The following is a 16,005-nucleotide window of genomic DNA, read 5'->3' on the forward strand; positions in this document are numbered from 1 at the left end:
ATGCTAACACACAAACTGTTAAAGGTGCCATGCAAAACCGTTTTTACTTGCATTTTTTGAAATATGTTAGGTCCATATGTGTTTGTGTTATGTTGTGAATGTGAAAATGAACTGCTACCTCCTTTGTCAGCTCTAGCCACTGAAAAGAAAGAAGCAAAGAAATCAGGCCAATTACAAAAGCTGGTCAGTCTGACATCATATTGCCTGAGCTCATTACTATTCATTAGCTCGCCCAGTTGGGCTGGGTAAAGGATTCTGACAGCCAGGCTCTCATTGGCTAGTTGTTAGCCAATCAGATTCAAACAGCTTAGCTTGTTGAATATTAATGAGAACTGGCAGAAATCGAGCAGAGTTTTCCTGTAGGCTTTCTATACCACGCTAGAATGACTTGAAACAAGGTAACCAAGGCATTTTTTTGTGTTACAGAGTCCATGGTAGAACTTCAGACATTACCACAAAGTAATGAAATACGTGTGGCAGGGCACCTTTAACCACACATTCAAAACAGAATAGATTTCAGTCTGGTGCCTATCAAACACTGCTGATTGGAATTTTAGCTGAAAGCCTAAGCAGGTGTCTTGTTTTAGACTAGTTAGTGAACATATATGGTATTTATACAGAGAAAGCTCAGAAAGCCTTTTTTTGTATACAAACACCAAATAAGAATGAAACAATTATACACTGTACCGTTTGACAGAAACAGGTAAAAGAGCAGAGATATCAACATGTCCAGGTAAGATGTCTGAGGTTATGTAGACAGCTATAAAAAAAAGTGAAAAACACTATATCTTTACAATAGAAAACTGCGTTCTTACTGTTTTTCAGAAAGTAATGGAGGTGAAAGCAATGGAAACACCATATTCATTTGTATTTAGAGATGATGCAGACATCCAATGTGATGAAGAAAACTTGCCACATGATGCTGGAGAGAGGCAGAATTAGTCACACTATTCGGTAACACTTTAAGTTTTCTACATAAGAGTGACATGACACTGTCATGAATACATGACACTCACATGACACTGTCATGACACAGTAATGACACATGAACCCTGACCCTAACCCTAACCATAACGTGTCATGACAAAACCGTATGACACTTACTAAAAAAGAGTTATGTCATAAACGTTTATGACTTGTTTATAATGTTTTATGACACGTTCATGACAGTGTCATGTCAGTCTTATGTAGAAAAGTTAAAGTAAAGTGTAACCCACTATTCTTTGTTACTGTTACGTATGTACCTTTAGTTTTTTTCCCCAGTAATTCCATAAATTACTAGAGACAAAATACTATATTGAAGAAAACTGCTGATTTTCATTCCTTCTTGTTTACCTTACGTAAAAATTGGTATATTATACAATCTATATCTTTTCCTTAAATAAACTATTGAGTAGTGTGAAGTCACTCAAATTGTTCAAGCTGTAAAGATGAGAAAGTTTGTTATTTCTGTATTGGTGTTTGATGCTAGTGTTTTTGCTCTCAGTGTGTTCTGAGACAGTGTGTGTTATCTCAGTGAGGATTGTTCATAGTGTTTGGCTGCACTGAGCCTGTTTTGAGACGTGTGTTAAGAGTTGTGTTGCTTTGAATGAGTTTTGCAGGTGATGTGAACTGTTTAGCTCAGGTGATTGTTGGTAATGCAGACTGTGGCTTGAGTTTTGCACATGGGACTCCAGTTGTGCCCACTGTGGTCTAGCAATCAAAAAAAACTGTAATATGTTCTATGTGTGATAATGATATCCCATGAGGTGTGGTTGCAGAGAGTGTGCTGCATTTGTTGTCTGACACTTCAATTTCTGGTCAAACATACACCAAGTGAAATAGATAATTGAAGCTTATATATAATAGATTTTCACAATGGAAAACCTGAATAGTGAATTGAATCTGGAGAACCATGTCAAATGGTGAAGTGAATCCAATATAGATTGTCTATAAGCTGCCGCCAGCTCCTTTTGTGTTTTTGAAGACTATACAGTACTTTGTAGAGCCAACACTCTCATTGTTCAAGCTTTAATTGAAAGGTTCCTGTTGAGGGTTTTGTGAAAGCTGTGTGTGTCTGTGTGTGTGTGTGTCTGTGTGTGTGTGTGTGTGTGTGTGTGTGTGTGTGTGTGTGTGTGTGTGTGTGTGTGTGTGTGTGTGTGTGTGTGTGTGTGTGTGTGTGTGTGTGTGTGTTTGTGTGTGTGTGTGTGTTAGACCGGTTGAAATGGTGTGATTGAATAACGAACACAATTATTATTTAATCAATCAATCAATTTATTATTTGTCCCAGAGAGCAATTTGTGTTATAGTCTCAGGTGTAGACTTGTGGCAGGTTAGTTTACATGCCGGCCACAATTTCAATGTGGAATTTTGCAGAGCGAGACACAGTTTCGTCAAAACTAGTCCAAATCAACCATCAAGAGCATGGACAGTGATCTATTTTCGGAGTCAGCTGAAGGGAATTCCCATGACATTTCATGTAATGGGAATTGTCAAACTGGTCACCTGCCACTCTAAATCCATTAAAGCAGAATACTGGTGCATCTCATTTCCTTGGTAGATCTCAATGGACCGTGTCAAATGGGATACATGTGAGGCAAACAAGGAAACTCGACTTCGCTGTCAGATCTGATATTTTGCTGGATGATCAGCACAGTTAGCTAGAAAGGAGTAAAGACAGTATCCCTTTTATAGCCAGCAAACTGTATGTGCTCCTGCCTGGACAGCTGGGGAACTCCAGTCTCCATAGACTCTTCCACATCCAAGAGATTACAGAGGAAGGAGAGCAGATTATTATCTGAAGTAGAGTAGTGAATTTAACTCTGTCAGGAATTCAATTGTTAAAGGAATACGCCACCGTTTGTTGAAAAAGGGTTATTCACCGTCTCCTCTATATTTATATAGGGGGGCAAATGCATTTTTGTCTCAGTGCATGAATTGTCGTTTTTTTGTGCAAACGCACATGTTTTGCATCGTTTGGGCCGACCGTCCAGACGAATCCTGCAAACGCACTGCCTGAAAACGCACTTTTTGAAACCAGGTCTCAGGGTGAAAAAATCCGAAAACGGCTCTCGTTTTGATTTTGAGATGCATTTTTTTTTCTTTTTTACAGCTGACGCTAATAACTTGCGGTGAAGCTAAGCGAGCATGTCCCATCTCCATGGTCAAACCAGCTCACTTCATCTAAATACTCTGCTCCCTGACCCTTCCCTCTGGATTCTACACAAGATATATTGCTAACGTTATGTAGCCAACGTTAAACATCGCTAAAGTAGCTGACCGCTCCAGCAGCGAAGTAACGTTAACGTTAGCTGCTATGGCTATCTGTTTATAAAGTGGAAGTAGATAACTTATCAACTAGCTAGCTAATCTGTCTGCTTATCAACTCCCTGAACGGATTATAGTAACTTTTACCACGGCTTATTGTAGAAAGGCTACTGCAAGAAAAACGTATAGATTATTAAAAAGACATCATTCATGGATCATTGATGTTTGTTTGACTGCCGATGTTAAGCTTGAACGTTAGCGGCGTTAACGTTAGCTCGCTAGCGCGCTGCAATCATGCAAAAATAAAAGCAATCCAACAGCACATTATACAACGTAAACAAAGACACGTTTTGCCGGGCAGCCTTTATAAAATGAGCAGTGGTGAAAGTTATTATAGTCCACGGATGTATTAAGAGAAAATGATAATCTAGCTAGTCATGTTATGATGGGAAGTGGAAGTGACTATGCTCTTCTTCTCCGTTTTTTTGGGTAAATTTCTGTAGCAGAAACAGCGCCACCTATAGGCCTGGCATATGAAGTAGCGTATTGAGTCATTTACAAGTGGATTCGTTTGGACGCAACTATTCTTGAAACGAATCCAGGGAAGACGGGTAAAAAAAAGATCGTTTTGGTACGTGTGGACGGGGCCTTAGTCCGGCAGCGCCACCGCTAGTTTAGCTTAGTGTAGTGAATGGAATCCTTTGTTGCCGGGTTAGCATGTCGTGAGTAAAAGTGAGCCAACAACAAAAACAAAACCTAATTACTTCTTGTGGCCTGCATATTCACAACGAGTACAAATAGCAATGCAGATTAAGACTAGACGATTTCCTAGGCAGATATTGATTTGGGACTATATTGGTTGGAAGAACAGGACTGCTACTTTGGCACAGTGATATCACGCAGCAACTCTGTGTGAGTACAGGTCTAATATGGGTCGATCTATCCTAGGGTGACCAGACGTCCCGGTTTGACCGAGACAGTTCAGATTTTGAACGTCTGTAATCTGTCTGTGTCTATGTTTGACCTGGGCTGGTTCATGTTAAAAAGCGGGTGGGTGCACGAGCACTACGGTCACGCGCAAAGTGTCACGGTTTTAGTTCCGGGAAATCTGGTCACCCTAATCTATCCCGTAAAATAACCATGCGTCATGTTTACAATAATCACTTACTCTGTGGACAGCTGTTTTTATCGGGTCCATTCAGCGTTTTTTCCAGTTGACTTTATCGCACCGAATAAAAAGTCGAGGACTGCAGGATGGATCAACGGCGAGAAATCATCGGTAGCTGTGACACAACTGCGGGCATGCTCATCTTGATCTGACACGTTGAGCCTGGTCACCAATGGCAGTACCTTGTCCCACTCAAAAGTCGTCATGTTCATCGCTATTCACTGTCTACTTTATGAAAAATAGCCAGCTAATATTCACACCGATATGTTGATGGAAGTTGGGGGTTTTCAGGTGCTGCATGATATCTCTGTGCCCAAGTACCAGTGCTTCGCCTGTGCTTCCACCCAATATAGTCCCAAATCAATATCTGCCTAGGAAATTGTCTAGTCTTAATCTGCATTGCTATTTGTACTCGTTGTGAATACTAGGGCTGTGCTCGATTGAAGAAATTCTTAGTCGACTAACACTCATTCAATTGTATCGACTAATCGATTAGTTGATTTAATCGACAGATCTGTAAATCTGAGTTTCTCCGCAAAGAGTCATGCAAAAGCACCACTTTAATTCTTGTGTTTACCAGAGATGTGCTCGTACATTCCTTGGAAATAAGTCATTCAGCATGAAAAAAGCATAAAACATGACTAATCGACTAAAGAAATCTGAGTTGACTAAGACCAAAACGACCGATTAGTCGACTAATCGACTAAGAGGGAGCAGCCCTAGTGAATACGCAGGCCACAAGAAGTAATTAGGTTTTTTTTTTTTTTTTTTTTGGCTCACGACATGCTAACCGGCAACAAAGGATTCCATTCACTACGCTAAGCTAAGCTACCGGACTAAGACAATGCATGTTTACCCACCTACATAAATATAGAGGAGACGGTGAATAAACACATTTCAACAAACGGTGGCGTATTCCTTTAACATTTATGGGCAAATATTCCAACTCTTTCAGATCCTCCAGCTGTTCAGAGAAGCCAGCTCTTTTTATCTTTTCTGCAATCCCTGATGGTAATCATTGGAGAGGGAAGCAGCACTCCATTCACTCAGTGTACTCAGCAACTGTATTGCTGCATTCTTGTAAAGAATATAGATGCTTTGCTATCCCTTCTTCTGTAATTGGATGCTTTATATGCTGTAGATCTGCTTCAAAATCTCAGAAAGTCTGGCAGGCAGCTGCTCACTGCTCCTAGGTCGAGAATGGCCTGGTGAGTAAGGAGATCGTTCATCCTCTCATTAATACCCTTGGTGAGCTTCCACGGCCCTGGAAGTGCGGTAGCTGTTGTCAATCAGACACTATCTGCTGCAACACAGGAGACATCTTCTATTGTGTCTCAAACTGCATTCAGGCTTCCCTCCAAATAGTCTAGTTTGGCTTGGTGCTTGGTGCTTGGTGCTTGGTGCTTGGTGTTTGTGCGCCCCAATAGTCCATCTCTGATAGATTCATGGTCTGGCTGTAATGTTGTTATATTAACTTACAAACTGTTTATACATTAAGGCTATGCTTAATTTGAGTGGTTGCCACTCACAAAGACACCAGTCAGCCCAACCCAAGTGCCATTCATATCTCTCTCTCCCCTTTTTTCTCTCTTTTTCTTTTTTTTTTTTTTTCCCCCTCCACTGGGTTCAACACAGACATGCCAATGAATGAACACGGCCTTGGCCAAGGAGGGAGCTGCTGCAGAATGGGGGTGGACTACCCTGTTGTCTTCACAGAGCTCTATCTCACTCAATTTCTTATCCTTTCCTCACATGCTCCCTCCTATGCACTGCCATTTTGTTTAGTTTTTCTTTCATCATCCTGCCTCTTCTTTCTTCCTGACTCCAACATTGTTTTTATTTTTTTCATCGACTGAACGGAACCAATTTCATTTCAGTCTCTATCTTTCCTTTTTTCTCTGCCCATTTTTGTAATGTAATCACACTCTATCTCAATTGTGTTCTGTTTTTAAAATCTTTTTCGATTTCCATTTGTCACTATTTTGAAACAGGCCTAGGCCCTTGACTAATCAAACTGACAGGACAATAAATCAACCATTAATCTTGAGGTTGCTATATTCTCGTGAACACAAACACACAATTGTACACTGGAACCAATGCGGCCACTTCTCTAAGTCATAGTGGCCGCCTGAAGCAAATTACATTATTGTCCTGGTAACCAGAGTGATTTATGAGGAAATCTATTTTACTGTTGCTTTTATTTGTCTTTTATGATACAATATGTGTTTTGTGGCCAGATTTATTTTCTGCCAATATGTAAGGTCAAATACTGCTATTTGAACCTTGTTTCTTTCCTCAGTTCTTCATTGTTACAAAGATGAGGAGAAAGCAGCATCATTATTTATAGAGCATGTTACAAATGCAGCTTCCAAGCATTTAGGTCATGTTTTCTATATGGACCGTCAAGTCCTCAGTCCTCACTCCCACTGATGGATAAACACACACACATTTGTATGTTATTAAGTCACCTACAGAAGAATATCCATCATTTCAGTGTCTGATGGATAGGAGCAGCTTCAGAGAGGAAGTGAGTTGTTTAAATTCTAGCTGCATTATCACCTTTGTGACGCTCACTACCAGTGAGCCGATGGCCTGTTGGTCACAGAGAACCACGTTAGAGCCCTGTTAGCCCTCTATTTAAACTCTTATCAAAGGTATTATTTAACTTCTTTGACTCCACATGAAGCCCCCTTGGGTCTTGTAAAATCAGGGACCATCGATGGTTTTCATATCCTCATAGAGGAGGTCATGGCTTTACAGAGTTCCTTTTGTGTTTTATAGGCCGGGGAGGCGGGGTGTGCTGTCTGCAGGACTGGTATTACCATACAGAGAGAGGGTTAGGGAGAGTTCAGACAGACCCCACTCCTGCAAATCAAACACATCCCACATTCACATGTGGTTTATGCTTCCAGCCATCTGCTTGTTATATTTTTCTCATCATATGTGGCACACCATCAGCTGGCTCTGCATCTCATTCATGACAAAAGAGACCAAACACAGACTGACAGATGCACCGATCAACTGATATAAAGTTTTGTATATTTGCTGATATTCCTGTTTCATTCAAAACATGTCATAATTATGCTCTTATCTATGCACATACAGTATACCTTGATGTCTAAAGGTTATACAAAAGCATTATAATATACAGCAGGACTCCTGGAAAAGATGACACTATACTTACTTTATGATTCATAATTTAACATATTTGCATAAGCCTTTTACATAGGGCAAGAATCTGGCGATACGATACGTATCACGATACATGGGTCACGATTCAATATATTGCAATATATTCCGATACTGTGCGTAAGGCGATATATTGGGATTTTTTTTTAGTATAATTTTAGAAAAACTAATATTTAAAAAAAGACATGATGTTCATAAAAGTCAAAGAAGTTTACTTTAGGTAAACAATTCAGTACACAGAAAATCAAACCAGTTTGGGATTGTGGTTCACAGGTTCTTAGTGAACTAATTTTGATATGCTAAAGTAGGCCAAAGTTCAGCCATAGCTACATTGTTAGCTTCTAGAAAAAAGTCAGGCACTGCTAGGCACTGTTAGCAAAGACACTAGTGGTGTGTCTCAGCATAGCCATTTAGCAGTAGGGGGGTTCAAACACAACATAAACGTGAACCACTGTCTTACATGAATTATTTTGAATGTAAAAAAAAAATAAATGCCTTTTTGAAAATCGATACAGTATATACAGTACAGTATATTACAGCAAAATAAAATATCGCGATACTCAGGTGTATCAATTTTTTCTTACACCCCTACTTTTACATACAAAAAACAGTCACAGACATTTCACAGTTCGAAAAAAGCACAGGTGTAAATACTAAAATTAATAATAGCTGAATTCCATTCAGCTGCTTCAGTTTCAGGGTCCTGGTCTTGTACATGCCTCATTGTCCCATCATGGCTTACTGGAACACTTGAATAGAACAGAGCCATTGTTAATGTTATCAGTAACAGCTGTGCTTTTCCTACTATAACAAGTCAAAATGTCTGCTGTAAAAAAAGCCTATAGTATTTATTGTGTGCCTTGTGACTCCACCTTTTATCTTAGATTATTTTTTTAATTGTACATGTTACATACTTTCTGTTGTAACTATTCAGAATCAGAATCAGCTTTACTGGCCAGGTTTGCATAGACAAACAAGGAATTTGACTCCAGTAATCTTTGCTCTCAAAGTACAACACTTAACATATTAAGAATAAAAACAGAGATGATGGTAAGAATATAAAAAATAGTGTACAGTATAACAATACAATAGAATTTACAATTTTACAAAAAATATGCAAAAGAGAGGGAAGGAATAGTGCAATATTGGTCAATAGACTGAGATTTTAGGATTTAAATATGAGTACAGTGCAAGGCAGATCAGTGCAATGGTAATATATTAATAACAATATTGTAATTGTAGGATTGAAATAGACATGAAGAAGATGCGCAGAACAGTGGTGGTTGACTTTGTTCAGTGTGAGGGTGGGGGCTATTTTTGAGTGTTCAACAGAGTGACTGCTTGGGGAAAGAAACTGTCTCTGTGTCGGCTGGTTTTGGCGAACAGTTCCCTGTATCGCCCACCAGAGGGAAGGAGGTTGAACAGTTTGTGACCAGGATGTGAGGGGTCTGCAGAGACTTTTGCTGCCCTTTTCCTGACCCTGGACCGGTACAGGTCCTGGATGGAGGGAAGGTCCGCTCCAGTGATCCTTTCTCCAGCCCTAATTGTCCGTTGCAGTCTGGCCCTATCCCGTTTGGTGGCAGACCCAAACCAGACAGTGATGGAGGTGCAGATGACAGACTGAATGATGTAGAAAGTAGTAGAAAGTGGTCAGCAGCTCCTTAGGCAGATTACACTTCCTTAGCTGTCGCAGGAAGTATAACCTCTGCTGGGCCTTTTTCTGGACAGAGTCAATGTGGGGAGACCATTTTAGGTCCTGTGAGATGGTTGATCCCAGGAACCTAAAGGAATCCACAGTGGCCACTGTGTCGTTCTGGATGGTGAGAGGGGGGGGGGGGACTTCCACTGTCATCTCCACTGTCTTCTTGGGATTTAACTCCAGGTAGTTCTGACTGCACCATTGGACTAGCTGTTCCACCTCCTGTCTGTAAGCAGACTCATCACCATCCTGGATCAAACCAATCTGCAAACTTCAGGAGTTTTACAGACAGGTTCATTGAGGTGCAGTCATTGGTGTAGAGGGACAGTGAGTGTATATGTTTCTCATATATTATAAGTATACTATTAGTGGCATGTGTATCCTCACCACAAGAAGTAACACACACTGTCAGTTACACCATTTTAACTATGTTCACATTTTTCTTCTTCTTCAGTACAAAAAAGGGGCCTTTCAGAAGTAACTGCTTATGTCACATTTTTTCTGGTCCAGGAATGTCATGTCTGCACATTCATAATTCACACCACATACACAACATCGACATGTATATATAAAGAACTGTATATTTTCATTTTCATGTCATTGGGTTCTGTGTCAACATGTTTTGCTCACTTTCCCTTTCACCCCCGTCGTCCCAGGCACAAACAAACCACTGTCTCCATCCAGCTGACCATTCATAGCGACGGTTGCCTAGGGCAACACCAATAGGAACAGCTGTTTGGCTGGTCTGCCATATGACCCCACTGACCTTTGAACCCATTGTTTATGAAAACGGGGTATTACTATGTCCCGTCTACATTTTAAGTTCAGCAATTCAGCTCTAATGTTTTCCATTTTTATGTGTGTGTCTCAGATATAAAGACCTTGTGGTCCCAACTTTGGGAGACAAGAAGAAATTGTCACCAGAAGAGAGATGCCGCTCAGTTCTGCAACAGGCCAAACTCCAGGGATGGCAGGTGTGTGTGTGTGTGTGTCTGTGTCTGTGTGTCTTTTTCTGTCGCCATCAATAACAAAAGATTTGCCAAATGACTTAATCCCTGACCCTCTATTTCAAAGATCCCATGGAATCTTTGACAACTCCTTCCAGCTGTCCCACCTCATCATCATTCTCCACACACACACACACACACACACACACACACACACACACACACACACACACACAGCAGCATGGACCCGTCCGCCCCCCTCTCTGTCCTGTCTGCCAGACTTCTGTTGTGTCTGAGAGTGGGACCCTACAGGTCACATAAGCTCCCGCCTCACACACGCATATACACTCCTCCACAATGCCCTGCAGACACCTTTTTATACCATTCCTACAAGTAGCGTGTTTTAGAATGAATAGTCTGTGAAAATATGTCACCCCCAACAGTTCTGTGCACCTGGTATAGAGTGACCTTTGTCCCCCCCAAAATGCCCTTTAAATCAGAACATGAATGCAGTTTCAGCATGCAAACTCCATACCCTCCCCACACTCCACACCCACCTATTATCATACATCATTGCTACATCACTGCTCTACCATCTCTTAACTAGAAAGTCACACTCTTCTGAGATTTCCAGAAGAAGACAGTCAGACTCCCAGAAGCTGATGATGATGGCAGTGTAGTGTACAACAATGCTTTTGCATATAGGTTTGTTCAGATGACTTGTGTATTTGTGTGTGTAGATGGGCAGCAGCAAAGTGTTTCTGAGATACTGGCAGGCAGACCAGCTCAACGACCGCTGCTACCAGCTTCATAAAAAGATCATCACCTGTCAGAAAGGTAATATCCAAAATAACAAACCAACAACCCATGTTGTTCTTTAGGGGTTCATCTGTCTTTGTTTCCCTGACACCTCTGACGTCTCTGTCTTCCTCCTCTCCTCTTCCTTATGTCTAAGTGGTGCGTGGCTGGCTGGCCAGACAGCGTGTCCATCGCAGGCTGTCATTACAGCAGAAAGAGGAGTGCAGTGTGCAGCGTTTCCTGCAGGGGGCAGAAGACATGGGGCTGCGAACCTACGACCATTTAGTCATCCAAAATGCATCCGACATCGCACGAGAGAGCGACCGCCTGCGCTGTCATGGCAACAGCCTTCTCAACAACCTTGGCAACAGCCCACCACTTGGTGAGAGGCCTGAGCCGGTGGGCGAGGAAGAGGATCAGCCTGTCAGAAGGTAAATTAGCAACACCTCACACGCTTTCATTCAGATATGAAGGCAAAGATATGTGAATATTTAAGCAATGCCGATGTGCAGTTATAATTTTTTCATTTGTATTTCTGATGTCATTTTATTCCCGTTCTCGCCAAATATTCATTTGATTAAAAAGTTCAAGTGTTGTTTGGAGGATAGGCTTGCACTATGCTACTGATTACTTTGTACTAATGCAACCAATCAAGATATATATTCTCACTGAAATAGGGCTTTTATTACTAACTATAAAATAATTCATAATACTAAATATGATGGCCTCATAGTGACTGTAGGTGTTATGTATTTAGCCTGGAAAGGATTTATGACTGTATGAAGGAACTATTTGCATTCATAAGTGCGTATGAGTGCGTGTGTATTTATGTGTATGTGTGCTCCTGCATGTGTGTGCCTATGTCTCGCAACGTTTGTTATTAATGATGTCATTGTGTCCTTGTGCGCTGTAGGCTTTCAATTGTATGTTTCATGATGGATAGTCAGATAATGATCTGCGTTATCAGATTGTATTAGTATTGAGTTGCACCTATGGAACGCGTTCCTTATCTCCACCTCAACTAATTCTAATATTATGCCTGGAGAAAATTGAATAACCCTGGAGGGCTAAATTAAAAAGGGTTTAAAAAAAAAAAGTAATAAGAAGCTCCTTGGAGGGGGGTGCTAAATAAACAACTTTCATTTTAGTAAGTAATTTTTCTAATGTTTGCAAAACTACAGTCTTGTTTAAGGTAGTACCTGAAATGTGACTTATACATTACAGCACTAATAAACCTGTGAATGTGTACATATAATATATTTTATGTGCTCTATGGTAAGCTGCATAATAGATTAATTTTTTTTTTCAATAGCATCTGTTTTTCTGTGCAGCAGAAGCATTACCATTTGTGATTATTGCTATTGTTACATAATACTGACTGTCATCTTAGCTTGACAATGATTGGTTACTAATATGTTAATGTCTCAAGGCTTTCTGATAAATTTACAAAATATGTGTTCACTACATTGTTTTGATTGGTTGCCTAACTTAGAAACACATACAGATTTTGTGCTTTTCATCATCTTAGACAAACATAAATCTTTAAAGCACCTGTAAAAGTGAAGTAAAAGTAAATACAGTGAAAAAAACACTAACTATAGTATATCATTTCAATGAGCAATTGCCACAGTTAAAACATTTCTTACACTTTTTGATCAATTTTAATTATTAAAATTGAGTTTTAGCATTAGCAATACAAAGCAATACTTCCCGAAAGATGAAAGTGAACATAAACACACATGATTTCTGTGTCCTCTATGTGTCTTTGTGCATGTAACATCTGCTGCTGAGACGGGAGCACAGGCAGGCTTCCACCAGGAGGAGGGGTGTCAGTAGGCCGACTGGGAGAGGAGTTGCAGTTGCCGTATTGTAGAGGGGATTAATACTCACCAAAACTCACCTAATTTCTCTGCAGGTTTTTAAAATGCCTCCCCCATCACCTACACACATGCTTGGCCACCCCCTGCCTGCGATCCTGGAACCAACAGATGGTTCACACAGATTAGCAAAGAAAAAATCAAACTGGATGTTATCAAATTACTGCAAGGAGATTAGATTTAAAACATAATCTCTTTGGTCTTTATCCTACAATTGGCCTCTTTAGCTCATATTTGTGGCGTGACAGTTGAAGCAGGCATACATTACGTTTGAGCATACTGATGATCTAAATGATCTCATTAACTCAATCTGGATCAGAAAACTATTGGATAGAGGAGAAAAAAATTGTGCCTGTAGCTAAAGCTTTTATGCTTCTTTTGTGAAAAGCATGATTCAAGCACTCATCATTCAAGTGATTAAGACGATACAAATGGTCAAACTATTTTTTTTTTCTTTCTTTGAAGTATGAATTCTGTTATTCTTCCCATTTGTAGGGTTGTGGAAAAAAGTGGGAAAATCTATGAGGGTCCTGTCAACGGGGGCAGTCGAGTTATTCGCCACTTTCGGTCTAGCTCGGTACCCATCCCCCTTGCTATGGACAACATGGTCCATTCCTCTGCCAGTCCATCCATCAAACCAGCCTTGCAGCAGGTAGCTCATGCCAACGAGGATGGCTTAGGCGGGGGAGGTCTTTCCTCTCCTCGTAAGCAACCTCCGCCCAAACCAAAGAGGGACCCCAACACTCGTCTGAGTGCATCTTATGAAGCAGTTAGCGCAGGGTTGACGATGGCAGCCAAAGAGAGCCCCACTCCAGAGGGCTATGGTTCGCCAGCTGGAAGCCCTCCTAAATCCCAGCTATCCCCCACAGACCCTGCAGGTATATCACCTCTACTGGTCTTTAGAAGATACAACAGTTTTTGTGCCTTGATGCTGCTGCCTAATGCCTTGACCTTCTCTGCATTTAATTGCTTCTTTAATAATTTCCTCAGCCTTGTCCAAGCCCCGTCCCCACAGTGATGACTACACAACCATGAGGAAGGTGCCACCCCCCAAACCTAAGCGCAGTCCCAACACTAAGCTCACAGGCTCGTATGAGGAGATCAATGCTGTAGCACCCCACATCCACCAGCTGCGTCCTGCTGATGTAAAGTTGGCCTTGCTGTCCCGTGCTGGGGGATTTGGAGGGTTTGGTAGTTTGATGCAGAAAGCAGCCTCTGTAGATGCCCCACAAGGGGTAGGCCTGAGCCTTTACCAGGGCCAAGACGAAGAGGACGTGTACATAGAGATGTTGGGCTCCCAGCCACGGGCTCGGAGCCTCCAGGAGCCTCCTGACAGCCCAGAGCTGGCTGACTCAGAGGCCGTCTATGAGGAAATGAAGTATTACCCTCATGAAGATGGTGCAATTCCTGCCTCTGTGGTTAGCAAGGCAGCCAAACTGGAGGCTCTCGGCTTGAGCCTGGTAGGATTAGGGGTATCTCCTCCTAAAAGCGGGGAGACGAAACAGATGGCAGCAGTGGTGACAGCTTCCATGGACATCACTAACTCACAGAGCACGTCCAACAGCGGAGCTCCCAAAACTCAGCATGGCAAAGATGGCAGCTGTGACATCCCTGCTCCCTTCCCCAACTTGCTGCCCCACCGTCCACCTCTCCTGGTGTTTCCCCCCTCCCCCGTCACCTGCTCTCCTGCTTCAGATGAGTCACCCCTCACCCCACTAGAGGTAAAGAAGTTGCCTGTGTTTGAGACTAACCTGAACTATGCTACTGGCCCAGACAGCCCACTGTCTCCACAGTATGCCCGCCAGAGGGCTGACTCCTCCCCTAGCCTCACTGTCCTCATGCCAGAGAAGAAGTCCACACCTCCACTCACCCCTCCACCTCCTCCCACCAATGCCCCACCTCCTCCCTACAGACCTCCTTCACACTTCCCCTTCCCGCCTGAGGCTAACCTCCTGACTCTGACCCGCGCAGCATCTGTCACAGGGAGCTCAGACTCCCCCAAAACCTCATCCTCTCAAAGGGTAAGCGGGGAACCACTGGGGAAGCCACCTCCCTACTCCCCAGTAAAGATGTCTCGTCCTGAGCCTCGGCGAGCACACTCGTGTTCTTCATCTCCCCTGCTCTTCAACCCAGCCAATGGCAGACCCCTGACCAGCCCCCTGGATGAGCTCAACACTCTGTTCAGTTCTGGACGCAGCCTGCTGAGGAAGTCCACCTCTGGCCGTAAGATGAGAGATGGAGGTCTGTCAGTATTGCTCACACACATGTGCACACCCACGCTCACTCACAGTTCCACAAATCTAAACCACTAGCAGAGAGAAAATCACATAACAAACCGTTTTGAACACTACAACGCCAGTTTTGAACACCACAATAATAGGATAACTATTTATCTAACTTATTTGTCATTGTTTTTAAATGCATCTACATTGATGGGTGAATGGTCCATTTGCTGTTGAGATAACTTGGGCCGGACTAGGCCAAACCACTGGTATATGTGTAGGGGGTGGGGAGTTAACCTTTGCTGTGTTGTAATTTTTCACACTATATCCCATTTAACCCACCTCAATGTGGATATTTGTGTGTGTGTGTGTGTGTGTGTGTGTGTGTGTGTGTGTGTGTGTGTGTGTGTGGTGTGTGTGTGTGTGTGCCTGCACATTTGTGCAGGAGTGCATGTGTCCATTATGTGTTCTATCTACTGTGATGAGGTCATGATCAAAGTCTCAGCCTGCTCTGTGCCACATGATTTATTGGTTACTGGGTGATTACCTCCTGTACAGCAGAAGTAGTGTAGGGTTGTAGGTAAGTAATAACACACATGCTCTGTGTTTGAGTGGTAGGGAGGTGAGATGGATCAGCACCCAACATCCTTTCTCATTAATCCCCTTTTTCTAGATTTAGAAACTCCTTACATTGATTCAGGTGTTGTTGCCAGCCACCCTCGTTGGCCCATTTGAGGCAGCCCATTTGTTACAGTCTCCAGTGCAGTGCCCTTTGGCTGCTGCAGCTGCCTTCTAACATGTTACCTAATGAGCTAGCTGGTGTAGCCCATTTAGCATCATCATGCACATAATAAGTATG

At 42.2% G+C, this 16,005-nt stretch overlaps 1 protein-coding gene across 9 annotated transcripts in view; it reads left to right on the forward strand.

Annotated features, from left to right (window-relative positions):
- The window catches only part of myo16 (myosin XVI), a 111,736-nt gene that overhangs the window by 83,788 nt on the left and 11,943 nt on the right, over positions 1-16,005 (forward strand). For 8 of the 9 annotated variants that reach the window (XR_005640959.1, XR_005640960.1, XM_039817789.1 and 5 more), the window contains 5 exons: positions 10,174-10,276; positions 10,990-11,086; positions 11,205-11,478; positions 13,420-13,802; positions 13,915-15,165. Coding sequence is in view for 7 of the 9 variants with exons in the window: in XM_039817789.1 (XP_039673723.1) it covers positions 10,174-10,276; positions 10,990-11,086; positions 11,205-11,478; positions 13,420-13,802; positions 13,915-15,165 (2,108 nt within the window). In the remaining 2 variants the exon portion in view is untranslated. The remainder of the gene's footprint in view (positions 1-10,173; positions 10,277-10,989; positions 11,087-11,204; positions 11,479-13,419; positions 13,803-13,914; positions 15,166-16,005) is intronic. The other variant, XM_039817786.1, reaches the window with a different exon arrangement.

The sequence above is a fragment of the Perca fluviatilis genome, chromosome 12 (genome assembly GCF_010015445.1).
Source record: "Perca fluviatilis chromosome 12, GENO_Pfluv_1.0, whole genome shotgun sequence".
NCBI lineage: Eukaryota > Metazoa > Chordata > Actinopteri > Perciformes > Percidae > Perca > Perca fluviatilis.